Below are 25,189 nucleotides of genomic sequence, written 5' to 3'. Positions count from 1 at the left end.
GATTATTTTAGGTCTGGATTCAGGGATTAGAAAGAAAAATATAATTTTTGGATTTGAGATAGAGCACTGAGTGTAAACCTAAACATTGAAGTGATTTTTCTTCTAAGTGTGTATTGATAGAAATTAAATTGATAGGCACTTGAAAGTTTTGATATGGGAAAATTATTAGGAAGGCACGAGGAAGATTTTTATACCAAGACGATGACTTTATTTCCAGTCCTAACAGCTACACAGATGCCATTGTGAGCCCCTTAGTTCTGGGACTTGTGGTTAGCCTCCAATAATTGATACCATTTTTGGGTCCCAGCTCAAAGTAGCTGATGAACTGCTGCTGTTGTTCTGAGCAGGAGAGAATATACCATTTACAACATTGGTACTGGTGTTTTCTTGTGTTCCCACCAGCTACCCATCTTCCTGCTAAGGAATGTTCCAGCTGTTGCTCCAACCTCTGTCAGAGTGCCAGTTGTTGTAGTTCTGGTAAGTGAGTGACTAAAATTAGAGAGAATAACAACAATAAGCTATTAATGTCACTGAGGAAGTTCAAGTCTCTCCTGTCCTATAATCTTAACAGGAGAGAATGTGACAGGGATTTTTAGATGGAAGCTTTAGGAGGCTGCTACAATATTGGAATTCCAGTTCATTTTCAGCCAGTGTTTGATTGTGGAGCACAAGGTGTTTACAAGGGATCTGTGTGGACTGAAGCAGTTTGAAGAAATTCATTTGGTACCTTCAGGAGTGTAGATCCTCAGGAAATGCTTGAGGGTTGAAGGAGCAGAGAAGGAGCATTTGAAGAGGAAGAAGGCATGTCACACCACATGGAGTAGTATGAACAAGAAAAGAAAGGTACAGAGGTGGAAATAAGACACTATATTTAGTGGATTGTAAAGAGATCACCTAATGGTGGGGATAATTTCTGATGAGAGGTTAGGAATGATAGTATAGTGGTAGTATATTCAGATTCTGTTAAAGAGGATTTTGAAAGACACAATGAGAAAAGGAAGTGATTTTGTTTTTAAGCTTTTTTTTATTGGAAAGAGTGAACAAAAGGACACTCTCCAAATGGCTGCAGTGGCCCTGAACTTAGGCTGAACACAGGAGCACAGAACTCCATCCGGGTCTCCCACATGTGTGGCAGGGGCCTAAGTACTTGGGCTATCTTCCACTGCCTTCCTAGGCACATTAGCAGGAAGCTGCATTGGAAGCAAAGCACCTAGGACTTGAACAAGCACTCTGATACGGATGTCAGTTTTGAAAGCGATAGCTTAATGTACAAATGCCAGCACCTAGATGTAATCTTTAAATACTGAGGGACCATTGGGGATTTTTTTCTTAAAGAAAAGTGATGGATTAGTACATAAGGATTTCCTATGACCATGGCTCACCAATTTGATACTTTACAGCCTTGTAGCCTTTTTTTGTTAATCACATTTTCAAAATAGTTTCACATTTTCAGGAAATTTTGGGGTACTTTAGGGGTACTAATTAGCGCTGACTGCCAGTCCACTTTTAGTGCAGTGAGGGAAGTAGGAAAGAAGAAATTCTATCATAGAATAAGTATTCACATGTTAGCGTATTTGAACATAGGTGGATAAAGGGATAATGTAGTTCTTCTCACTTTATTATAATTTTTTCTATAATTATTTTATAGTCATATTGAAGATTACAAGCAGCGTTCTTTTATAAATTGTTATGTTTCATCAACTCAACAAAGGGTGCAGATAACCTGTAAAAATGTATAGAAAGTGTAATTCATTAGCACATTAAACTCTATAATTTATCAATTACTTGTGTTATTAGCCTTAACAGTCATTATTATTGTGAACATTTTTCTTGGAACTTTTTATTCTGGTCATTTTATTTTGGTTCTTATTTCACCCAGTAGGAAAAATAATTCAGCTTTTAAAAAGACTCTCCCTCTACCTTTGAAAAATGTATATAGAGATTCAATTCTTAAACATATTTTCTCTTAAAGAAGGTTGCCAATAAATTAAACTGGGGGTTTGCTATGGAAAACCAATTGGTTTGTGTGTGTGTGTGTGTTTTAAAGTTTTATTTTTATTTATTTGAAAAACAGAGTTATAGAGAGAAGTAGAGACAGAGAGAGAGAGAGAGAAAGGTCTTACATCCACTGGTTCACTCCCTAAATGGCCACCATAGCTGGACCAGAGCCAATCTGAAGCCAGGAGCCTAGGGCCAGGAGCTTCTTCCAGGTCCTACCATATGAGTGCAGGGGCCCAAGTACTTAAGCCATCCTCTGCTGTTTTCCCAAGCACAATAGCAGTGAGCTGGATTGGAAGTGGAACAACTGGGACTCAAACTGATGCCCATATGGGATGCTGGCTCTGTAGGCTGGGGCTTTAATCCAGTGCACCACAGTTCTAGTCCGCTCTGTGTTTTTTCAGAAGTTTTACTTATTTATTTGGAAGTCAGTTACAGAGAAGGGGAAAGACAGAGGTCTTCCATTTGATGGTTTACTCCTCATATGGCTACAACAACCAAGGCTGGGCCAAGCTGAAGCCAGGAGTTTTATCTGGGTCTCCCATGTGGGTTAAGGGGCCCAAGTACTTAGATCAGCTTCCTTGCTTTCCCAGGTGCATTATTAGCAAGGAACTGATTTGAAAATTTGTACATCCAGGATTTGAATTGGTGTCCACATGGGATGCCAGTGTCACTTGTGGTGGCTTAACCTGCTGCACCACTACGCTGGCACTGGAAAACCAATTTAAAACATTTTAGATAATCATCTGTTCCAAAAAGATAATCTGTGGCTGTTGAAATCATGATTTCTGTAACCAGTAAATCTGTATTTTGGTAATCTAGTCTGGTGACTCAATAATGGAAGCAAGAACTCCTTTTCCATAGTTACAGCTACAAGTTTGTTTTTTTTTTTTAAAAAATATACTTCTTAACAATACTATTAAAATGCTTAGTAATCTATATGCAATAATGTCTACATTATATCAGTAATTTTTAATCCATAATCCTTGGAGCAAAATGGAACAGTTTTTCAGATTTTAGGAATGTAATAGAGGTTCAATTGTCATGTAACAGATCTGTTAATTTGTGTAGTAGCACCCAGTAGTCAAATTATGTCTGCTATGAAATGTGTGAATATTGACCACACAATGTGTCGGTGAAGATCATAAATAGAAGAGTCACTTCTAATACCCTTAAAAATTAAATTTTCTGCCTTCCTACCTGCCATTTCTGCCTTAAGGCTGTTGGGTATTCATCAGCTGTTACTGTTTAAAATCCAGTCTTTGTAGCTCCTCCTTGTATAGGTATTCGCAACTAGAAACTGCATAGTAACCTGGTTAAAAGCGCAGCCTGGGTCAAAATTGCCTAGGTCATACCTGGATGAATAATGCTAGGAAAGATATTTAACATCTGTACCTCGGTTTCTTCAGCCATAAAAGGGGAAAGACTAATTAGAGGCCTTGAGGATTATCTCTTAATAGATATTAAGTAAATATTAGAGATTCTATTACTTCAGGTTATATTTGTGTAGATAAATATTTTAAATACACACACACACACACACACACACACACAGATGTAGATGTAGATTCCAGAGGTTAATTCTTACAGAATTAGTTTGTATTCCTATCCAAAGGTACAAGAAACCAGAGGAGCGGAGTCCATTGGTAGCAGCAATGCAGCATTTTCTGCCGGTTCTAAAGGATCGTTTCATCCAGCTGCTTTCTGATCAGTCTGATCAATCTGTCCTCATCCAGAAACAAATATTCAAGATCTTCTATGCTCTTGTTCAGGTAACTTTTAAAAAAAAACATTTATTTATTTATTTATTTGAGAGGCAGCGGCAGAGGTAGATGGAGAGAGAAAGGTCTTCCATATATGCTAGTTCACTCTCCTAGTGGCCGCAATTGCCAGAACCGGGCTAGTCTGAAACCACAGCTTCTTCAGGGTTTGCCATGCAGATGCAGGGGCCCAGCACTTGGGCCATCTTCTGCTGCTTTACCAGGCCATAGCAGAGAGCTGGATGGAAAGTGGAGCAGCTAGGTCTTGAACTGGCACCCGTATGGGATGCTGGCACTGCATGAGACAGCTTTACCAGCTATGCCACAGTGTTGGCCTCGTTCAGGTAATTTTTAGAAAGCAGTTTTTACATATAAAATGTCATTCTGCTACTTACCATGATTTGAGAATCTAGATTCAATGGGTGGGTTGCTAGGAAAATAACAGTTGTCAAAATTAATAATTTGGGCTGGCGCCGCAGCTCACTAGGCTAATCCTCCGCCTTGCGGCGCCGGCACACCGGGTTCTAGTCCTGGTCGGGGCGCCGGATTCTGTCCCGGTTGCCCCTCTTCCAGGCCAGCTCTCTGCTGTGGCCAGGGAGTGCAGTGGAGGATGGCCCAGGTGCTTGGGCCCTGCACCCCATGGGAGACCAGGATAAGTATCTGGCTCCTGCCATCGGATCAGCGCGGTGCGCCGGCCGCAGTGGCCATTGGAGGGTGAACCAACGGCAAAGGAAGACCTTTCTATCTGTCTCTCTCTCTCTGTCCACTCTGCCTGTCAAAAAAAAAATTAATAATTTGATGCCAGCGCCGTGGTTCACTAGGCTAATCCTCCACCTGCGGCGCTGGCACCCCAGGTTCAAGTCCCCGTCAGGGCGCTGGGTTCTGTCCCGGTTGCTCCTCTTCTAGTCCAGCTCTCTGCTGTGGTCTGGGAGTGCAGTGGAGGATGGCCCAGGTCTTTGGGCCCTGCACCTGCATGGGAAACCAGGAGGAAGCACCTGGCTCCTGGCTTCGGATCGGTGTAGTGTGCCGGCTGCAACGCACCATACGTAGCAGCCACTTGGTGGTGAACCAAAGGAAAAAGGAAGACCTTTCTCTCTGTCTCTCTCTATCACTATCTGACTCTGCCTGTCAAAAAAAATTAATAATTTGAGAGACAGAGAGAGAAAGAAATAGATGGTAAACTCTCCTGGTTAAGTCCCCTAATTTTATTGATTTACTGGGATGGCCAGGGAGCAAGCTTAGGGGCTGAGAACTTAATCAAGGTCTCCCATTCATTTGTCTGGCAAAGGAACCCAATTTTTTTTTTTTTTTAAAGATTTAGTTGTTTATTTGAAAGTCAGAGTTACACAGAGAGAGAAAGAGGCAGAGAGAGAGAGAGAGATCTTCCTTCAGCTGGCTCACTCCCCAACTGGCTGCAACTGTCAGAGCTGTGCCGATCTGAAGCCAGGAGCTTCTTCTGGGTGTCCCACCCGGGTGCAGGTCTACTGCTTTCTCAGACCATAGCAGAGAGCCGGATCAGAAGTGGAGCAGCTGGGACTTGAACCGGTGCCCATATGGGATACTGGCATTGCAGGTGACAGCTTTACCCTCTACACTATAGCACCAGCCCCAGAGGAACCCAATTACTGGAGCCAGTACCTCTGCCTTCCAGGATCTTTGTTAGCAGGAAATTGGAGTCATGAGCCAGAGGTAGATAAGAAACCTAGACACTACAATGAGGGAATGTGAGCATCTTAACAGGTGTCTTAAGTGCTAAGTAAAATGGCTGCTTCAGCAGTCCTTTTTGAAAACTATCCCAGTGAATAGGGCAAAATAAATACTCGTCTTTTCTACTTATTTTTTGAGATTATACTGATAGCACAATATAACCCTGTACCACTTAGGAAAATGGATGTCCAAACATTCTAAATAACATGTGATTTTTATCATCCTAGTGAGATATATAGGATTTATACCAGGAATGTAAGAAAGTTAGAATTACAGATAGGGAGAGAGAAAATCTCTAGAGAGAGAGATCTTTCCACTGGTTCACTCCCCAGATGGCCACAATAGTCAGGACTGGGCCAAGCCAAAGCCTGGAGCCAGGAGCTTCATCCTGTCTCCCACCTGGGTAGCTGGGGCCCAAACACTGGACCATCTTCCTTTGCCTTTCCCAGGCTATTAACAGGGAGCTGGATTGGAAGCAAAGCAGCCAGGACTTGAACTGGTGCCCGTATGGGAAACGGGAGTTTCAGATGGTAGCTTTACCTGCTACACCATAATGCCAGCCCTAAGAACTTATTTTTCATGATCAGCCCTTATATGATATTGAATAAAAAGCTTGTAATTATCTTTATGGGTACCAGATAGAGCTTTTGATAAGATTAAGCACCCATTCCTGTTTTTAGAAAGGAAAAAAAGACCTTTTAGAATCCTAGAATAGAAATTTCCTTACCTTCATAAAAGGTGTTTACTGGAAATCTACAGTAAGCATGCCTTAGCGTGAAAATCCCATATAATCCTAGTAAGTTGGGAATACTGTAAAGGTGCTCGTACTCACTGCTTCTGTTTACCATGGTAAATAACTAACCAAAGAAATTTGCCTATATACTAATGTGGAAATGTGGATTGAATGAAATATTTTTAGTAGGTATGTTGAAGAGTAACAGGAAATGGGATTTTATGTAGTAAGAATTTAAAAATATTAACTATTAACTTTTATTTAGTATACACTACCGCTGGAGCTGATAAACCAACAGAACCTGACAGAGTGGATAGAAATTTTAAAGACTGTTGTGAACAGGGATGTACCTAATGTAAGTTTCTGAATGCTGTCATATTTTATTGACTATAAATATTTAATGATGTTTTGAGAATTGTAATGGTATTTTCTGTAACATTCTTTATGAACTTTAAAGAATTTATGATTTTTTTCTAGATCTACCTTTTCTTTACATATGTGCATATTGTAAATAAAAACTTGGGTAGTTACTTGATAAGTTTTTTTGTTAAGTGTGTTTGTATTTTTTGAAAGGCAGAGTGACAAAGAGGGAGAGACAGAGAAAGAGATCTATTCATTAATTCAATCCCCCAAATAGCTGTGATGGTCAAGGCTGTAATAGACTGAAACTAGAAGCCAGGAGCTCTATCCAGGTCTCCAACATGGGTGGTTGGTTAGGGGTCCAAGTACTTGCCCCTCTCCCCCTTTTAAGATTTTTTATTTATTTGAAAGGCAAGTTACAGAGAGGCCAAGACAGAAAGGGAGAGAGAGATCTTCCATGTGTTGTTTCACTCTACAAATGGCCACAACGGCTGTAGCTGTAGCCAGGAGCCAGGTATCCTACATGGGTTCAGGGACCATCTTCCGCTGCTTTTCTAGGCACATTAGCAGGGACCTGGATCAGTGGAGCACCTGCAATTCGAACCTGTGCACTTGTCATCTTTGTCTGCCTTCCTAGGTACATTATTGGGAACTGGATTGGAAGTAGAACAGCTAGGACTTGAATTAGAACTCTGTGTGGGTTTCCAGCTGTGCCACAATGATGGCCCCTTCTCTATATTTGTTTATTTTATCCTAATTCTGCTTCTTAATTTCCCATTTCTTAATTGAATTAAGAGCTCATGGCTAGGCTTTAACACCATGATTTGTCATGTGCCCATTATTAGAGGAAAAACATGATTTATAAGTTGCCTATACTTCACAGTTATTTTGAGGAATAATTTTATTGAGATATATACACTTTATTTAATTTACCCTTTTAAAGTACACAATTCAATGGCTTTTAGTATTTTTTAGTTTAACATTTAATCACAGTTTTTAAAGTTATACTGTTTCTGTATAATTTGTTTTCTATACAGGTAGAGGATTTATAAGTTTCTTAATACCAGATGTGTTTAATACCAGTGCTATTATATATCTTATTTAATCTTCAATAAAACCCTTCTGATTTATAGTTTAAACTTAGACATAAGTAGAGTTAGTATAATTTCTCCTGAATAAGCTTTAGTTTATTTTTTAATAATAACACATTATTTTTTATGTGTTTAGCACTTTCACAGGTCCTCCCCTAGGCAGTGGGGCCAGGATTTGGTAGCTGGTGCTGAAAGAAAATCCTGATTGTATCTTTGCGCTGGGATTGTACCAGTGGCAGTTGACACTCAATCGGACAGAGAAGGAAAAAAAAAATAGCCTGATAACAAGGCTAAAGCTAAGAGCCTGGACCAAAACATCCAGGTCTCCCTCATGGTTGCCAGGGACCCACATCTTCTTCCTTCCCAGGTGCATTAGCAGGAAGCTAGACTGGAAGCAGAATAGATGGAACTCTAGCTGACACTCCAATATGAGATGCAGATGTCCCAAACAGCAACTTCATCCACAATGCCTACCCCTCCAAAGCAAACTTTTAAAATTATTTGAGAGGTAGAAAGCAAGGGCTCCCATCTGCTGTCTTTGAAATACACACTAGTAGCTACAAAAGCCTATGCTGGGAATACAGTCCAGTTCTCACACGAGAGGCATAAACCCAGTTAGTTTAGTCATCATTCTTGCTCCCCTGGGTCTGTATGGAAGCTGTACTCAAGAGCCAGAGTTAGGAATCAAGATAAGGCACTGCAGTGTGGGATGTTGACGTCTCAGCCACTGGGGACTTGCTCCGCAAAATGTATGTCCAGTTATTATAAAAGGTCAACACAGGAGAAGCATTCACATTCTTTTTAAAGGTTATTTATTTGAAAGGCTAAGATAGAAGTAGAGAAATAGATCCTCCATCTAGTGGTTTCCCTCCCTAGATGACCTCAATGGCTGGGGCTGAGCCAGGCTGAAGCCAGGAGCCAGGAGCTTCCTCTGGGTCTTCCACATGGGTGGCAGGGGCCCAAATACTTGGGCCATCTTTTGCTTTCCCAGGCGCTTTAGCTGGGAGCTTGATCAGAAGTGGAACAGCCTTAACTTGAACCAGTGCCTGTATAGGATGCCCTGAGTATTCACATTTAAAGAAACAAAACATTTTTGAAGTGAGTCTTATGCTGTTCCTCCTGGATTGTATTTAAATAGCTTTTTATCTTTAAAAGGAAACACTTCAAGTTGAAGAAGATGATAGACCTGAGTTACCATGGTGGAAATGTAAGAAGTGGGCTTTACATATTTTAGCAAGGCTCTTTGAGAGGTAAGCTGCTATCTACGGTAGGGTAATTCAATTTTTTAAGCATTTGCTTTTACAACTATAAATATAAAGCATTAAAGAGAAACAATATTTTAATTTTTTAAATATTCATTTATTTTATTTAAGGTATACAAATTTCAAGTATTTCCTGTGTACTGATATAGGAACATAGTGATACTTCCCACCCTACCCTTCTCCAGCCCACACTCCAATCCTTCCTCCCCCCTTCTCTTATTCCCTATTTTGGTTTTTATAGTGATCTACTTTACTTTATACTTGTAAAATTAACCATAAACTAAGTAAAGAGTTGGACAGATGGTATGAAGGAAAAAAAAAAAAAACTGTTCCTTAATAGTAGGAACAAAGCTGTAAACAATCATTGCATTTCAAAATATCCATTTCACTACAATATGCTACATTTTAGGTACTTTGTTAGTTACCACAGATCAGGGAAAACATGGTATTTGCCCTTTTGGGACTGGCTTATTTGCAATTTTATTGCAAAAGATAAAATTTCATTCTTTTTTACCACTGAGTAGTATTCCATAGTGCATATATATCATAATTTCTTTACCTGGTCCTCAATTTATGGACATCTAGGTTGATTCCATATCATAGCTATTGTGAGTTGAGCTGCAATGAATATGGGGTTACAGATAACTCTTTCATATGCTGCTTTTATTTCCCTTGGGTGAATTGCCAGGAGTGAGATTGCTGGATCATATGGTATATCTACTTTCAGCTTTCTGTGGTATTTCCATATTGTCTTCCACAATGGCTGTACTAGTTTACCCCACCAACAGTGCTATACTAGTTTACCCCACCAACAGTGGGGTTAGGGTACCTTTTTCTCCTCATCCTCACCAGCATTTGTTGTTTGATTTCTATATGAGAATCATTCTAACTGGGGTGAGGTGAAAACTCATTGATTTGCATTTAATGTTTTTTCAGATATGGAAGCCCTGGCAATGTTTCCAAGGAGTATAATGAATTTGCTGAAGTATTTCTGAAGGCATTTGCTGTTGGTGTCCAGCAAGTAAGTCTAATATAGCATCTCCAAGTATGATCTGCCTTATATCCAATGGGTTTTATTACTTAAAGAGTATTCTTTGAACCCTGCAGTGGTTCTCAAATTTTTGATCTAGTGATCTCTTTTATATTTTTAAATTACTGAAGACCCCAACAGATTTTCAATTTTGTCGGCTTTACCTAGTGGTATTCACCATATCAGAAATAAAATTATTTGTTTTTAAAAATATTTATTTGTAAGGCAGAGTTACAGGGAGAAAGAGAGAATGAAATCTTCCATCTGATGTTTCCCTCCCTAAATGGCCACGTTGGCCAGGCCTGAGCCAGATCAAAGCTGAGTGCTAGGAACAACTTTTGATTCTCCCACAAGTGTGCCAGGGACCCAAGCATGTGGGCCATCTTCTGCTTCTTCCAGCTGCATTAGCAGGGAGCTGGCTCAGAAGTGGAGCAGCCAGAACCTGAACTGGCACCCATATAAGATGCCGGTGTCACAGATGGTTGCTTTACCTGCTGTGCCCCAGTGCCTGCCCCCAAATTTATTTCTTAATGGAAATTCCAAAATACTACTTTTTTCTTTGCTTTTCTCCTTCGTTCCTTCCTTTCTGTTAAATGAAATAAAAAAAATTTTTTTTTAATTTAAAAATTTTTTAAAAAAATATTTATTTGAAAGACAGAGTTAGAACAAGAGAGAGGCCAGGAACTTGGAACTCCATCTAGGTCTCCCATGTGGGTGGCAGGGGCCCAAGCACTTGGACCATCTTCCACTGCTTTCCCAGACGCCTTAGCTAGGAGCTGGATCAGAAATGGAGCAGTCAGGACTCAAATCCAGCACTCTGATAAGGGATGTTGGCATTGCAGTTGGCTGCTCAACCCGCTGTACCACACTGCCGGCCCCAATAGTTTTTTTCTCAAAAGTTGGAAGAATCAAGGTGGAGTTTCAAACTATAACAACAACCGTTTTGCATGGTGTTAGATTAAGACTCACTAGTCTTTGTTGCAGTTTAAATGATCCATATATACATTTGTAACATCTTGCACTGGTCACTTTAAAAATGTTGATTCTTTTTAGTTAATGCAGGTTTTCCAAATCTTAAAATGTATCATACAATTTGAAAAGAAAGTCACAGTTGAAATATCATCACCAATCTCATTAGAAATATCTTAAAATATTGGGAAGCTGTCAGACTAATGATCGGATCTCTTGAAAGCTCAGATTTTCACACCAGTAACATACATATTGTCAGCTATCATTTGTCCATCAATTCTTTCAAGTATATAATAGTATTTTATGGAATAAGTGACTTCTTTCAACTTGCAACACAATCTCACAAGTGCTTTCCTTTCAGTCTTTGTATTGTGTTATGTAGCAGATGGGATGTATTTATATATGTGTATGTATTATTTACTAATTATTTTTCTAGTTCATTAAGGACATTTTTAAAGAAAATTATGCAGTGACTTCAGTTCCATTCCCTTGATTCCTGTTAGTACCACTCTTGGTACTAACAGTAAAATGCAGAGGAGCGGGAAAATAATATATCTTAGTACTATTTTGAAAATAGTTTTACTCTGCTAGACTTCTGAAAGAGTCTTAGAGGCTACCATAAGTCTGAAGATCCAGTTTGAAAATTCATATTCTGAAATAATCAAGTACATTTGGAACTCTTGACTTAAGCTAAATCGGTCTGGGTAAGGTTTTCCTAGAAGATAACTGACAGTGTAGGACTGTCTGAGAATATTTGCTCAATAGATAGCATGCATTTTTTTACTTAGTCAGAAACCAGTTCTTTGACACATTGTTAGTTGATCTTGTTTTTTGTTAAATACCCTAGAAATATGTTCTCCTACAAATAATTTTTTAATTTTTTGTTTATTTTATTTATTTTTTGTAAATATTTATTTATTTATTTGAAAATCAGAGTTACAGAGAGAGAGAAGGAAAGGCAGAGAGAGAGAGAGATCCTCTGCTGGTTCATTCCCCAATTGGCCACAACTGCCAGAGCTGCGCTGATCCAAAGCCAGGAGTTTCTTTCTGGGTCTCCCACATGGGTGCAGGGGCCAAGGGCTTGGGCCATCTTCTGCTTTCTCAGGCCATAGTAGAGAGCTGGATCAGGGGTGGAGCAGCTGGGACTTGAACTGGTGCCCATACGGGATACTGTCATTGCAGGTGGCAGCTTTACCTGCTATGCCACAGCACTGGCCCCTAAGTAATTTTTTTAAAAAAAGATTTATTTATTTGAAAGTCAGAGCTACACAGAGGGAGAAGGAGAGACAGAGAGAGAGAGAGGTCTTCCATCCGTTGGTTCACAGCCCACTTGGCCTCAACTTCTGGAGCTGTGCCAATACAAAGCCAGGAGCTTCTTCTGAGTCTTCCACATGGGTGGATGCAGGGGCCCAAGGACGTGGGCTATCTTCTGCTTTCCCAAGCCATAGCAGAGAACTAGATGGGAAGTGGAGCAGCCGGGACTCAAATGGGTGCCCATATGGGATGCTGGCATTGCAGGAGGTATCTTTACCTGTTGTGCCACAGCACCGGCCCCCAAATAATTTCTTAAGAAGAGTTTGGTGATGACCTGGGCATTGTTAAGTGTCAGTTGTTTTTACTGGTTTGTAAGTGGTTTACGCTTTCTGTTTGAACCTTGTTTGACCTAAATTTTTCTTTCAAAGGTTTTGTTGAAGGTATTATATCAGTACAAGGAGAAGCAATATATGGCTCCTCGAGTTTTACAGCAGACATTAAATTATATTAATCAAGGAGTTTCCCATGCTCTTACCTGGAAGAATCTGAAGCCTCACATACAAGTAATAATTTTCTATCTGAAATGTTTTTCTAGCAAATAAAATAGAAATGGCTTAATTGACACTATAGATTGTAAAAATTACATATTTTATTTTATTGTGTTACTTAGTCTAGTACTTGTGATTGACAGCATAGCAGAAGAGATGTGACACTTTGGAATAAAATTATGAGTATTTTGCTTGTTTTTCAAATCTACAGCTGTTATTTTCAAACTTGCATTTAAGTTTTTACTTTCAGTTAACATTTTAATGATAGAATTTGGAGTTAGCAGTGGACTTTATCAAACTGATTTACCAAGTTAATTGAGTAACATTTCCTTTATAGTTTTAGGATTTGATAGATAAAATTTCATGTTGTATGTTCTCAGAATGCTTATTTGCTACGTAACTACTTAGCTATTTGCTAATTGTACACAGAGAGTAGAAACCTATAGCTTGATTCTTGTTCTTAGAATTAAAGTTTAATGTTAAGTATTAAATATGTATTATACTTTCATTTTCCTACTTAAATGAAATTTGACAGTTTAAACTTGAAAGATGAAGGCTGTTACTTTCTTAATTTTTAAATTGCAGGGCATTATCCAAGATGTCATTTTTCCATTGATGTGCTATACAGATGCTGATGAGGAACTTTGGCAAGAAGACCCTTATGAATATATACGCATGAAGTTTGGTAAGGAATTTTCATTTTTCTTTAAACAATATGTCAGCAGTTAAGATAAAAATAGCCATTTTAGGGTCCTTAGATATAGTATTAAAAAAACCGTCTTTGTTCTACTGTATTATGGCCTTTGTGTAGACCCTTTTGGTATTATTTACTTATAATGGCATTTTGATAATGATAATCTTTATTTTTAGCTGACACAAATGCAACAGTTATTATTAAGTTATAATTATTAATTGGCTGTTCCTATGGCATAGGCCAAAACTGTTAGATATTTAATACTACGCCTTTAACACTAAGCATCTAAATACACACTTGGATCCTGTGTCAGTAATCTTATATATGGGACTTGAGAAAATACAGACTGGAACCCGGAGTCTACACGAAACTAAAGAGCTGTGATTTTGCTAATATTGGGATTATGTCCTTCTTCCTACCCAAATCTTCCAGAATTCTTGGACTTTTATGAACCTGTTGTGAAAATTCTCCCATAAGTAGTTTTTTGTATGAAAGAAAATCATTAAAAATTGATTAGTTAGCATTTAATTTGCTAATGAAATGGAATTAGGCTTTGCAAAGTTATATAGATATCTGGGTTCATTTTCATATTTCGTTTATGTGAAGATGTAGCAATTTTTTAAAATGCCTGGTTTTATTTACAGAATATCGTTTGTAAATTAGGTTATATGAGAATGTTTTAAATTTTTATCTTCACTTGGAATTTGTTTTCTAGATGTATTTGAAGATTTCATTTCTCCTACCACTGCTGCCCAGACACTTCTGTTTACAGCCTGTAGTAAAAGGAAAGAGGTAGGTTACTTAATGTTCTCTCAACTTTAGCAGTATAACTGAAAATTTACTCAAACGTACACTTTCAAATGTTAATATTTTGAATCATTTTGTCAGCATGTTTTTAAGGACTATTGGAATGGCCAGTAAATTATTACTTACCTTTTTTGAATTTAGGTACTACAAAAGACTATGGGATTTTGTTACCAGATTCTTACAGAACCAAATGCTGATCCTCGAAAAAAAGATGGAGCCTTGCATATGATTGGCTCTTTAGCTGAAATACTTTTGAAGGTATTTTTTCTTTTATATGTATGCATATATGCAACTAGTTTATTTAAATTGACAGTTTTTTTTTTAAGATACAATACACAAACCATGCAGTTTGTCCAGTTAAAGTATATGACTTGATGGTTCTTAGTCTAGCCACAGAGTTATACAACCATTACCCCATCGAATTCCAAAACATTTTTAGCATTCCAGCAGTAAACCCTGTATGAATTAATAGTCATCTACATTTTACCGTAAACTTCTGAGGCCGAGGCTTCCCTCAATCTACATTTTTTTTCCTGTGGATTTGTTTAATTCTGGACATTTTATAAAAATGGAGTGAAACAAGCTATAGTCCTTTGTGAGTGGCTTCTTTATTTATTTATTTGAAAGAGTTACAGAGAGGGAGAGACATTAATCTATTCATCAGTTGATGTGCGCTTGCTTTATTTCCACTCCTTGGCTTTTGTGAACAGTGCACCTATGAACATTCATGTACCTGAATGGTAGCTATCCAAAGTGTAAGTAAATATTTAAACATTGACTGCAGCCGGGACTTGGACCAGTTGCCCATAAGGGATGCTGGCATCGCAGGCTGCACCTTAACCTGCTGAGCTGCAACACAAGCCTATATCCCCCAACCTCTAGTCTCTTAACATTCATACCTTACATAGGACTGGCACAATTAACAAAATGAGGGAATGAATCTGATATGATATTATAACCTAATATAGAAACCTTTTTCAAATTTCAAAAGATTTCCCATCAGTATACTTTCTGCTTGCCCATGATCTTATCTAGGATCCCCTATTATATGTATTTGTTTGCTTTTTAAAAATAATTCTTGGCCGGTGCTGCAGCTTACTAGGCTAATCCTCCGCCTGCGGCGCTGGCACTCCGGGTACTAGTCCCAGTTGGGGTGCCGTTTCTGTCCCGCTTGCTCTTCTTCCAGTCCAGCTCTCTGCTATGGCCCGGGAAGGCAATGAGGATGGCCCAAGTGCTTGGGTGCCTGCCACTGCATGGGAGACCAGGAAGAAGCACCTGGCTCCTGGCTTCGGATCAGTGCAGCGCGCCGGCCATGGTGGCCATATAGGGGGTGAACCAACGGAAGGAAGACCTTTCTCTCTCTCTCTCTCTCTCTCTCTCACTCTCTCACTCTGCCTGTCAAATTAAAAAATAAATAAATAAATAGAAAAAAATAATTCTTAGCAGTAGTTGCTTAGGCCCATTTATTTTGTTAAGCTAGTGCTTGAGGCTTCCACGTCCTATACTGGAGTGCCTGGGATCCAGTCTCAGCATCAGCTCTGAATCATCTTCCTGCTAATGCTTATTAGATGATGGCTCAAGTAGTTGGATTCCTGCCTCTTTTCGAATACCTGATGGAGTTCCCAGCTTTGCCCTGCGCCAGCCCTGGCTACTGCTGGCAGATAGAAAATCTTTTCTGTCTCCTAGTCTGCTTTTTATTCATAGGGGTGGCACATGGTAGAAGGGACCTAACTGCTTGAACCATTTCAACTGTCTCCCAGGTTATCTGAAGCGCATCTGGTCCTAGAATACCAGGCATTCTGATTCGGGATGCAGTTTAAATCAGCTTTGTAGCTGCTATGCTAAATGCCTGCCTCTTTTTTAAGTTTTTCTTTGCACCCACCCTGCCCTCCTTTATTTGAAAGGCAGTGACAAAGATGGTCTATCTGCTGGTTCACTCCCCAAATGCCTGCAGGGGGCAGGGATGGGTCAGGCTGAAGCCAGTAGCCCTCAACTCCACCTGGATCTCCCAAATGGGTGTCAGAGACTCATGTACTTGAGCTATTATCTACTGCCTCTCAGGTGCACAATAACAAGAAGTTGTATCAGGAGCGGAATAGCCAGGACTTAAACCAGGCACCATGGTATGGTATGCAGGCGTCCCAAATAGCAGATTAGGCCACTGTGCCAAGCTTTTGTCCCATTGTTCTATTGTTTTAAAAGATTTATTTTATTTATTTGAAAGGCATAGTTACAGGGAGATAGGGAGAGAGAAATTTTCCATCTGCTGGTTTACTCTACAAATGACCAGAACTCCATCCAGGTCTCCCTTGTGTGTGCCAGGGGCCCAAAATACTGGTAACTTTATCAGTTTTTAATGTCTAGTTCAAGGAACTCTTGTAAAAAACTGGTTAACAGGACATACTCATGAGAGTAGCTTTTTGCGTATCAAATTTATTAGTTTGTAATTGAATTTTCCTCAAGCTGTTATTTTGATAATTTAATATTATTTTATGGGCCGGCGCTACGGCTCACTAGGCTAATCCTCTGCCTTGCGGCGCCGGCACACCGGGTTCTAGTCCCCGTCTGGGCACCGGATTCTGTCCCGGTTGCCCCTCTTCCAGGCCAGCTCTCTGCTGTGGCCAGGGAGTGCAGTGGAGGATGGCCCAAGTGCTTGGGCCCTGCACCCCATAGGAGACCAGGATAAGTACCTGGCTCCTGCCATCGGATCAGCGTGGTGCACCGGCCGCAGCACACCGGCCGCGGCGGCCATTTCTGCCTGTCAAAAAAAAAATATTATTTTATAATTGAACAAACTAGGTTATTCTATCATAAAAGTTCCATCAAAGAAATTTTATAAGGTAAGGGGTAAAATTAACCATAGTACCATAAATAAGACACTGTTGCTATTAAGATTAGTTGTGGTGCCAGCGCTGTGGTGTAGCAGGCATCCTATATGAGCAGTGGTTCATTTTCTGGCTGCTCTGCTTCGTATCCAGCTCTCTGCTATGGCCTGGAAAAACAGTAGAAAATGGCCCAAATCCTTGGGCCTTTGCTTCTGTGTGGGAGACCTGGAAGAAGCTCCTGGTTCCTGGCTTGCAGCCATTTGGGGAATGAACCAATGGATGGGAGACCCCCACGCTCCTGCCTTTGCCTCTTTGTAACTCTGCCTTTCAAATAAATAAATCTTTAAAAAAAAATAAATAAAATATTTGTTGTAACTTATTTTTCAGTTTTAACATTTTACAATATATTAAAGTATTTTTGGGGGTAGAGTACTAGAATAAGAATATTGGTTGCAGGTCCTGAAGTTCAAAGATTCAGAACAAATGATGTGACATGTTTAGTAATTTATAAAAATTTTTGTCCTTATTCACTGCACTCATGTCTCAAGGCTAGTACATAGTGGAAAGTGGAACACAAATTAAATATTTGTATTTATCTAATGATTGTTTATATATTACATTTTAAGACTAGTTTTGTTCTATTGGATATGTTTAATGTTTAGTTATTTTTAATCAGATTATATGTCTCTGGGAATTTAGGTGCTTGTATTTGGAACTGTATTTAAATAATTGTTATTTATATTTACAGAAAAAGATCTATAAAGATCAGATGGAATACATGTTGCAGAATCATGTATTTCCTCTCTTCAGCAGTGATCTAGGCTACATGAGAGCACGGGTATGTTTTAAAGCTATATTGATTTCTCTATCTTTTAATGGATAACTTCATTTTTTTATTGGAATATTCTTATGTTCACTTTAACAGCCATAATTCATCTTAGGTGAACTTTAAAATGGCTGCTATAATGTGTGCATAGCTTTAATCTGTGTCTGGTAGCAGTGTCTGTCTGTGTTTTGCATTCAGATGTTGTTACTCACACATAATGTCATGCAGCCAAAGAATAACATGGGATCATAGTACTGGTCTAGTGTTGTCTCTTTGGACATAACCACCACTGGCCAGCCTCCAAACTCCCATACACAAAATGCTGGGGATAGAAATGGCTTGGAGTAATTCAATGTGATTGTATTAACTTACTGTGTTTTTTAAAAAAGGCTTGCTGGGTACTTCATTATTTTTGTGAAGTGAAGTTCAAAAGTGACCAGAACCTTCAGACGGCTTTAGAACTAACAAGGAGATGTCTGATTGATGATAGAGAAATGCCTGTGAAAGTGGAAGCTGCAATAGCTCTTCAAGTGTTGATAAGCAATCAAGAAAAAGGTACAAGATTTTTATGTCATAAATAGTGTAAGCTTTTACATGTAATTAATTATACAAAGCATAATCAAGAAACTTACTTTATATGTGAAAGTATTTCTTTTTCACTCTTTGATGTATATCATCAGATTTTTAAAATCTTTTTCCTTCCACAGCTAAAGAATACATCACACCATTCATCAGACCTGTAATGCAGGCTCTTCTTCATATTATAAGAGAAACAGAAAATGATGACCTTACCAATGTAATTCAGAAAATGATTTGTGAATATAGCGAAGAAGTTACTCCTATTGCAGTAGAAATGACACAACATTTGGTATGTTGTTTAAAACTATCGATTATGAAGACACTTTAATTTAATTAGTGGTATGACTTAACAGGAAATATTTTAGTTTTTACAGTGTAGAAAGTCTTGTTCTAAGGCCTTGACAGATTTTTTAAAAAGATTTATTATTTGCAAGGCAGAGTTATAGAGACAGAGGCAGATAGACCTTCCATTTGGTGGTTCCCTCCTCACATGTTCTCAGTGGCCAGGGCTAGGCCAGGCCGGAGCCTGGAGCTTCATTCAGGTCTCCCACATGGATGCAGGGGCCCAAGCACTTGGGCCGTCTTCTGCTGCTTTCCTAGGTACATTAGCAGGGAGCTGGATCAAACGTGCAGCACCTGGGAAGCAAACCAGGACCCATTTGGGATGTGGGCACTACAAATGATTGTTTAACCTGTAGTGCTATAGCACTGGCCCTCTGAAAATTTTTTTTATTTTTTTATTTGAAAGACAGGGTTACTGAGAGAGATGGAGACAGAGGGAGGTCTTCAATCGCTGTTTCACTCCCCATATGGGCACAACAGCTGGACCTGAGCCATTCTGAAATTAGGAGCCGGGAATATCCTCTGGGTCTTCCATGTGGGTGCAGGGGCCCACGTACTCAGGCCATACTCCACTGCTTTGCGAGGCACACCTACAGGAAGCTCAGTCTGAAGGGGAGCAACTTGACTAGAACTGCCACCCATATGAGACGTTAGCGCTGCAACTGGGGCTTTAACCCACTGCACCAAAGGGTTGGCCCCCAAAAACATTTTTTATAAGATTTATTTTTATTATTTAAAAGAGTTACACAGAGAAGGAGAGGCAGAGAGAGAGAGGTCTTCTGCTGATTCACTCCCTAGTTGGCTGCAACGGCTGGAGCTGCGCCAATCTGGAGCCAGGAGCTTCCTCCTGGTCTTCCTACCCAGGAGCCAGAGCCCAAGGACTTGGGCCAGCTTCTACTGCTTTCCCAGTCCATAGCAGAGAGCTGGATCAGAAGTGGAGCAGCCAGGACTCTAACCAGTGCCCATATGGGATGCTGGCCCAAAAACATTTTTTTTCCATCCACTTGAGAAGCAGAGTGACAGAGATCTCTGTGGGGAGAGAGATCTTCCATTTGCTTGTTCACTTCCCCAAATGCCTGTAATAGCCAGGTGTGTGCCTGTTTGAAGACAAGAACCTGGAGTGCAACTTCATCCAGGTCTCCCACATGGGTGGCAGGAGTGCAAAGACTTCAGCCATCATTGCTACCTCCTAGTTTTTAGTACCAGGGAGCAGGGTAACAAAAAAAAAAAGGTGAGATTCAAATTGGCACTCCAGTATAGGATATGGGCATCCCAAACAGCAACTTAACGCGCTATGCCACAACACACTTTTATTTCTTTTTAAAATTATTATTACTTTTTTTATTTGACAGATAATGTTAGACAGTGAGAGAGAGAGACAGAGACAGAGAGAAAGCTCTTCCTTCTGTTGGTTTACTCCCCAAATGCTGCTACAGCTGGAACTACGCCTTTCTGAAGCCAGGAGCCAGGTGCCTCTTCCTGGTCTTGCACCTGGGTGCAGGGGCCCAATCACTTGGGCCATCCTCCACTGCACTCCCGAGCCACAGCAGCGAGCTGGACTGGAAGCTGAGCAACTGGGACTAGAACCCAGCACCCATATGGGATGCCGGTGCTGCAGGTGGAGGATTAGCCAAGTGAGCCATGGCACTGGCCCCACCACAACACACTTCTAAAATTGGGACTTTTTTTTTTTAAGATTTATTTGAAAAAGTTAGAAGGAGGAAGAGAGAGAGATCTTTGATCTGCTGCTTCACTCCTCAGATGACTGCAACAGCCAGGGCAGGCCCATGCTGCAGTCAGGATCCAGGAGCTTCATCTGGGTCTCCCATGTGGGTGCTGAAACCCAAGCACTTGGGCCATCCTGTGCTGCTTTTTCCTGGCCATTAGCAGGGCGATGGAAGTAGAGTAGCCAGGACATGAACCAGTATCCATATTGGATGCTGCTGTTGCAGGCAGTGGCATTACCTGCTATTCCTCAATGCCAGTCCCCACAAAGGGAACTTATCTTTTTGAGAGGCAGACAGGATAGACATATAATTCTCATCTACTGGTTCACTCTCTCAAATTCCTGTGACAGCCAGGACTGGCCCAGGTTGAATCCTGGTCTCCCATGTGTGTATCAAGACTCAATGACTTGGCGCTCAGCCCTCTGCCTCGCTACTGAGCTGCCCATCTGGCCTGGCCAGGTGTACTCCACTCAACCATGTATCCTCGCTCTTCCCCCTGTCCAAGCGACTGGGCACTCTATCTCAGGTTCTGTCTGGAGAGGTGCCCATCCATTGTTACAGATGTCCCTTCCCTAATAAACCTTGCTATTCTACTTTCCACTAAAAAAAAAAAGGACTCAATGTCTTGTCCTATCTTCTGCTAGAGTACATGTTAGCAGGTAATTGGGAATTGGGATAACAGCCAGGACTCCAGAAGTTCTGGTACAGAATGCGATCCCTCTGACTGGAGTCTTCACCAGGCCAAACTCCCGCCCCTATAATGAGAACATTTTTAAAACTAAAACTCTTATACCAAAACATGTTTATAATGCTTCAGTGACAAACCTAAGTTAATTCTCTTGAATGTAGGCAATGACATTTAACCAGGTAATCCAGACGGGGCCAGAAGAAGAAGGAAGTGATGACAAAGCAGTCACTGCTATGGGAATTTTGAATACAATTGACACACTTCTTAGTGTAGTTGAAGATCATAAAGAGGTAAGAAAATGATCTAGTGTTGCACATGTTTTTTGGGCAGTATTACATTAGCTGTTTGCGTTATTTAAAACATACAGAAAAAAAGAATAGGGAAAACTATAACATACTCTTGGTCACCATCCAAATTTTTTAACATTTTACAATTTTCCTACTTTCTTAAGCCATAGGATTTCAAATTGCCCTTAAAATGTGAGATTTTTAGTAAACTATTACTGTATCCTGTTTTATAATTAGAAATAGGGAAAAGACTTTATAGAAATCTCATTAGTGTTTTATCAGATGAGTTATTGATTTGAGGAGCTGATCAGATGGAATACATGTTGCAGAATCATGTATTTCCTCTCTTCAGCAGTGATCTAGGCTACATGAGAGCACGGGTATGTTTTAAAGCTATATTGATTTCTCTATCTTTTAATGGATAACTTCATTTTTTTATTGGAATATTCTTATGTTCACTTTAACAGCCATAATTCATCTTAGGTGAACTTTAAAATGGCTGCTATAATGTGTGCATAGCTTTAATCTGTGTCTGGTAGCAGTGTCTGTCTGTGTTTTGCATTCAGATGTTGTTACTCACACATAATGTCATGCAGCCAAAGAATAACATGGGATCATAGTACTGGTCTAGTGTTGTCTCTTTGGACATAACCACCACTGGCCAGCCTCCAAACTCCCATACACAAAATGCTGGGGATAGAAATGGCTTGGAGTAATTCAATGTGATTGTATTAACTTACTGTGTTTTTTAAAAAAGGCTTGCTGGGTACTTCATTATTTTTGTGAAGTGAAGTTCAAAAGTGACCAGAACCTTCAGACGGCTTTAGAACTAACAAGGAGATATTATATGTTTGAAATGGATGTGTTTCAAATCTGATTAGTATATAATATCCCCATTTCTACCTGTTTTAACATGCTAATGGCCTTCAGAAATTTCAGGTCCAATTGAGGACCATATTGACAGCTAAGAATAAATTTTTGTATCTTGACTCTTGAGTGGCTTGGAGACTGAGGTGGCATTCCATGATTCACTAAACTATGAATAATGGTGATTACTTAAGAATTACTGGGACTGGTTAGAATGATACCTTCTTTCTGATAATTTCTCATTAAGTCATTGTAACTTCAACTAATCTAGACAGCATTATTCTAAATTTATATTAAAAATAATTATTTTTAAAATTTATTTATTTATTTGAAAGAGTTACACAGAAAGAGGAGGAAAGGCTAATTCTTTGCGTTTTTCCCATGATATATGTTTTCTGGTCCCTTTTTATTCCTTGTGTTTTTCTTAATACTATGTCATTTCGTTAGAGTTTTTTTTGTTTTTTTTTTTTTTTTTTAAGATTTATTCATTTATTTGTTTGAATGTCAGAGTTAGAGCAGAAAAGACAGATCCTCCATCCACTGGTTCTTCCCTAATCGGTTGCAACAGCCAGGTCTAGGTCATGCCAAAGCCAAGAGCCAGGGGCTTCATATGGGTTTCCCACAAGTGTGACAGGGTCCCAAATATGTGGGCCATCTTTTGCTGCTTTCCCAGGCCATTAGCAGGGCTTTAGCATTGCCAGCCTCATGGTCTTGTTTAATTTTAAGATTTACTTATTTGAAAGGCATCGTGATGGACAGAGAGAGAGGGAGACTTTCCATTGACTTGTTCCCTGAAAAAAAAAAAAAAAAATTAGTCATAACGGCCTGGCTTAAGCCAGGAGCCTGAAACTCCTTCTTGGGCAGGGGCCCAAGCACTTTGGTCATCTTCTGCTGCCTTCCCAGGCACATTAGTAGGGACTGAATCACAGAGCAAGTGGGACTGCATTCTAATTTGGAATGCCAGCATTGTAGGTGGTAGCTTAGCCCACTACGTCAACGCCACCCAAATTTCATTACATTTCACTATCCGATTGATTCACAGTTTTATAATATGTTCATTTCTTTGTTTAAACATTTATTTATTTATTTGAAAGGCAGAGTTACAAACAGAAAGCAGGAGATCTTCCATCTGTTGGTTCACTCCCCAAATGGCCTCAGTAGCCAGGGCTGGGCTGGTCTGTAATCAGGAGCCTGAAATTCCATCCAGGTCTCACATAGATGGCAGGGGCCCAGGTACCCATCTTGTTCTTTCCCAGGTACATTAGCAAGAACCTGAATCACAAACAGAGCAGCCAGGACTCAAACTGATGCCCATTGGAATGCCAGCATCACAGTTGGCAGCTTAACTCTTTTGTGCCACGATACCAGCCATTTGAAAACAGACTTTAAATGATTTTTTAAGGGAAATTTTTTAAAGGTTTATTTTATTTATTTCAAAGGCAAATACAGAGAGAGAGAGAGAGGGCTTCCATTTGTTGGTTCATTCCCCAAATGGATGCAGTTGCCCAGGATAGACCAAGCTGAAGCCAGAGCTAGGAGCTTCTTCCTGGTCTCCCACGTGGGTGCAGAGGACCAAGCACCTGGGCCATCTTTCACTGCTTTCCCTGGTACATTATCAAGGAGCTGGAATGAAAGTGAAGTGGCCAGGCAGGACTTGAACAGGCACACATGTGGATGCTGGTACTGCAGGTGGCGGATTAACCCACTATGCCACAACACAGACCCCAAGAGAAATTATTTCTTAACAATATTATTATTTTTAAAAATATTTATTTGTTTATTTGAAAGGCAGAGATGACCAAGGATCACAGGAGTTGAGACAGACCTTTCATCCACTAGTTCATTTCCCAAATGGCCAGGGCTGGGCCAGGCCAAAACCAGGAGCTAAGTGATTTATCAAAGTCTCCCATGTGGATAGCAGGGTCCCAAACGCTTGGGCCATATTCTCGTGTCTTCCTAGGTACATTAGCAGGGAGTTGGATAAGAAGTAGAGAAACCGGGACCAGTTATATGGGGTGCTGTTGTTGTAGGCAGTCTCCAAACCCACTGTTCCACAACAGCCAGCCCCATTAGATGTCATTTCAAAGATTCTTAATATAGTTTTTTTTTAAAGAAATTATTTCTTAACAATATTAGCTCTATATTTAAATTTATTGAATTACACTGTGGAGCATTTTATTAATTTATTCACAATTCCATGTGATTATATTTTTTCTTCTCTTTTAGATAACCCAGCAGCTTGAGGGAATCTGCTTACAGGTTATTGGTACTGTTTTACAGCAACATGTCTTAGGTATTATAACTCTGATTTTACTAAGAATTTAGTGTGATTTCACGTGAGTAAGAATTTCTCAGTATTGACTCTGTATTCTCTTCTAGAATTCTATGAGGAGATATTCTCCTTAGCACATAGTTTGACATGTCAACAAGTGTCTCCACAGATGTGGCAGCTTTTGCCCCTTGTATTTGAGGTTTTTCAGCAAGATGGATTTGATTACTTTACAGGTAAGTCAAATTAGCATGGAACTTCTGAGCGTCCCACCCCTTTGATTATTTTGTAACTTACGCTTTTGAATGTTACTGTTGCTTTGTTGTTTAGATACAGTTATTACTGGCAGTTGGTGCTCACTCACGACATTGCTGTGATATTTTTTCAAGCTATGTTTAGTTTCTTAACATAAATATAACAGTCTGATAAAAAAGTATGTGTATAATCTTTACTAATTACCAAAGAATTTAACAGTCAACTCATTAGTCCTGGTCGGGGCGCCGGTTTCTGTGCCGGTTGCCCCCCTTCCAGGCCAGCTCTCTGCTGTGGCCCGGGAGTGCAGTGGA

At 39.9% G+C, this 25,189-nt stretch overlaps 1 protein-coding gene, 1 long non-coding RNA gene and 3 other non-coding genes across 6 annotated transcripts in view; 4 read left to right on the top strand and 1 right to left on the bottom strand.

The window, feature by feature from the left end:
* IPO7 (importin 7) overlaps positions 1-25,189 on the top strand; it is a 65,605-nt gene that overhangs the window by 28,448 nt on the left and 11,968 nt on the right. For both annotated transcript variants that reach the window (XM_002708803.5, XM_017345306.3), the window contains 14 exons: positions 3,614-3,770; positions 6,464-6,553; positions 8,805-8,899; positions 9,848-9,932; positions 12,593-12,727; positions 13,298-13,397; positions 14,122-14,198; positions 14,355-14,471; positions 17,787-17,876; positions 18,254-18,419; positions 18,572-18,732; positions 21,362-21,490; positions 24,581-24,647; positions 24,734-24,859. In XM_002708803.5, coding sequence (XP_002708849.1) covers positions 3,614-3,770; positions 6,464-6,553; positions 8,805-8,899; positions 9,848-9,932; positions 12,593-12,727; positions 13,298-13,397; positions 14,122-14,198; positions 14,355-14,471; positions 17,787-17,876; positions 18,254-18,419; positions 18,572-18,732; positions 21,362-21,490; positions 24,581-24,647; positions 24,734-24,859 — 1,595 coding nt within the window. The remainder of the gene's footprint in view (positions 1-3,613; positions 3,771-6,463; positions 6,554-8,804; positions 8,900-9,847; positions 9,933-12,592; positions 12,728-13,297; positions 13,398-14,121; positions 14,199-14,354; positions 14,472-17,786; positions 17,877-18,253; positions 18,420-18,571; positions 18,733-21,361; positions 21,491-24,580; positions 24,648-24,733; positions 24,860-25,189) is intronic.
* Positions 7,782-7,909, top strand: LOC127485228 (small nucleolar RNA SNORA30/SNORA37 family). The gene has a single exon (XR_007912369.1). It is a non-coding gene; the product is annotated as a small nucleolar RNA SNORA30/SNORA37 family (small nucleolar RNA).
* The window catches only part of LOC127484355 (uncharacterized), a 29,567-nt gene continuing 18,293 nt past the window's right edge, over positions 13,916-25,189 (bottom strand). The window contains exon 3 of the long non-coding RNA XR_007911244.2: positions 13,916-14,179. This is a non-coding gene — a long non-coding RNA (uncharacterized lncRNA). The remainder of the gene's footprint in view (positions 14,180-25,189) is intronic.
* On the top strand, positions 17,998-18,182 carry LOC127485168 (small nucleolar RNA SNORA23). The gene has a single exon (XR_007912337.1). It is a non-coding gene; the product is annotated as a small nucleolar RNA SNORA23 (small nucleolar RNA).
* On the top strand, positions 21,989-22,173 carry LOC127485171 (small nucleolar RNA SNORA23). Its single transcript, XR_007912339.1, has one exon. It is a non-coding gene; the product is annotated as a small nucleolar RNA SNORA23 (small nucleolar RNA).

This window comes from Oryctolagus cuniculus, chromosome 1, assembly GCF_964237555.1.
Source record: "Oryctolagus cuniculus chromosome 1, mOryCun1.1, whole genome shotgun sequence".
NCBI lineage: Eukaryota > Metazoa > Chordata > Mammalia > Lagomorpha > Leporidae > Oryctolagus > Oryctolagus cuniculus.
This window is presented reverse-complemented; position numbering and strand designations above follow the sequence as displayed.